The sequence below is a fragment of the Frankliniella occidentalis genome, unplaced genomic scaffold (assembly GCF_000697945.3).
Source record: "Frankliniella occidentalis isolate FOCC.00 unplaced genomic scaffold, Focc_3.1 Scaffold88, whole genome shotgun sequence".
Lineage (NCBI taxonomy): Eukaryota > Metazoa > Arthropoda > Insecta > Thysanoptera > Thripidae > Frankliniella > Frankliniella occidentalis.
In genome coordinates, this window is record NW_026267217.1 from 824,814 (window position 1) to 826,513 (window position 1,700).

Sequence of the window (1,700 nt, forward strand, 5' to 3'; positions counted from 1 at the left end):
TTAGACCCCTAAATATCAAATTGGGCACGAACTTTTTGCGGCAATCTTTAAGTACCCAGTCAACCTTGAAAACCCCAAAGTTTGAGCCGATTCGGAAATTTACACTTGTATGACTCCCTCAGCAGTGATGTTACTGTCTCGCGTTACGCAATCTGCCCACAAAAAGCGCGGCGCCACGGGAAAAACAAAATGTCTCAATATGAAGCGGTCTGTCCTGGTGATTAGCGGTGACGGTCGAGGCCGTCCGTCGTAGAGGTGTGACCTGTTCCGGGAAGAGCTGGGCCGGGCGCGCCAGCCATTGCTGGCTGGACGAGCATGGAATACCGTAAAATAGTCTCGTCGTTGGACCTGGACTTGTGCTCCTCCGTGATGACTGGGAGTGTTTTCCTTTTCCCAAGGACTCGATGACGGAGTGCACTATTGATACCACCACGGCGGGAATCAATCAGACATTCATTTCCAAAGATGACGCCATTGCAGTTATCCCCCCCCCCCCCTCCCTCTTTTCCTTCTGTTTAAAGGGGAGTGCTGGTAATCTGTGTGCTGTGTCAGCGGCCGGCCTTTTTTCATTTTCAATAGGAATAAATCCCGCGGAAAACAAAAAGCACCGTTCAGCCGCGGTTTCTCTACTTTTCTCGCCCATTTTAACCATCCTACTGCTGCCGTCCCTCGAAGGTCGTCGCGGGTACCAAACTGATCACTGGCATCAACAGCATCAGCGGCAGCAGCCCCCCGCGGGTCTGAAACTTTTCCCCTGCCCTTGTGCTTTAAGAGTTCGCTCTGGCGCCCCCCATAGCGCCCTCGTGGGAGCCCCCCCCCCTCCCTCCCTGCCCTGTACGTCCGCGCCTGGTCCGCGCGCCCTCGCGGGGCGTTGGCGGCGTGGCAGCGCGTGGCTGTCCGTTGCTTTGGCGCGCGGTCCTGATGTGTTGTTTGTAAGCAGGCTGCGCGCCGCTGGCCCGGCTGGTCTGTCTGTGACTGACCGTGGTCCTGCCTGCCAGTGTCGCGTCGCACGAGCAGTCGCCTGGCCGCGCCCTCTGTGCCCCGAGTGAGAAGTGCAAGTGCCCCGCCCTTCCCCTATCCGCCGAGGCCTTCCCCGAGGCCCTGCCCCTGGCCGCCGAGCACGCCGCCGAGGCCCTCCCCTTGGCCGCCGAGCACGCCGCCGAGGCCCTCCCCTTGGCCGCCGAGCTCGCCGCCGAGGCCCTCCCCTTGGCCACCGAGCACGCCGCCGAGGCCCTCCGCGCGCCATGCCCGTACTGCCGAACCCCGGCCTGCTCATGCTGTGTCTGTGCGCGCTCATGGCGCCGTGCTGCGTCTCGTCCGCCGACACCCGCGACGTCGTGGTGCGCTACGACGGCGTCCTCGTAGGCGGCCGCGGCCGCGGTGCTGGTCGGCGCGCGTCTCTGTCGCACGGCAGGTACTCCTGCTCGCCCAGGTCTTCCCCCTGCGCGTATGACGGCCCCGTGCACTCTACAGTTCGCTCTCGCTTTCTGTTGCAGACTTTCGCGGCCCGCCCAGCTGTCTCGACTTCTCGAGAGGGACGGCGAGGAGAAGAGGAGAACAAGAAGAAAAGTCTCAAGTGAGTGGACCGTACTTACAACTATCTCTCTCTGTCACCTGCTCCTGCTCCCCGTGCCGGGCACGCACCCTGTCCTGGCGCCGAGTCATCGCTTCCTGTCCCTGTCACACGGCTCCAGCCCCCC

General features: G+C 62.1%; 1 protein-coding gene across 5 annotated transcripts in view; it reads left to right on the forward strand.

Annotated features, from left to right (window-relative positions):
- LOC113205886 (uncharacterized) overlaps positions 1–1,700 on the forward strand; it is a 46,217-nt gene that overhangs the window by 38,367 nt on the left and 6,150 nt on the right. For 4 of the 5 annotated variants that reach the window (XM_052269293.1, XM_026421670.2, XM_052269292.1 and 1 more), the window contains one exon: positions 1,497–1,576. In XM_052269293.1, the coding sequence (XP_052125253.1) occupies positions 1,497–1,576 (80 nt within the window). Of the gene's footprint in view, positions 1–995; positions 1,415–1,496; positions 1,577–1,700 lie in introns of those variants that run through there. The other variant, XM_052269295.1, reaches the window with a different exon arrangement.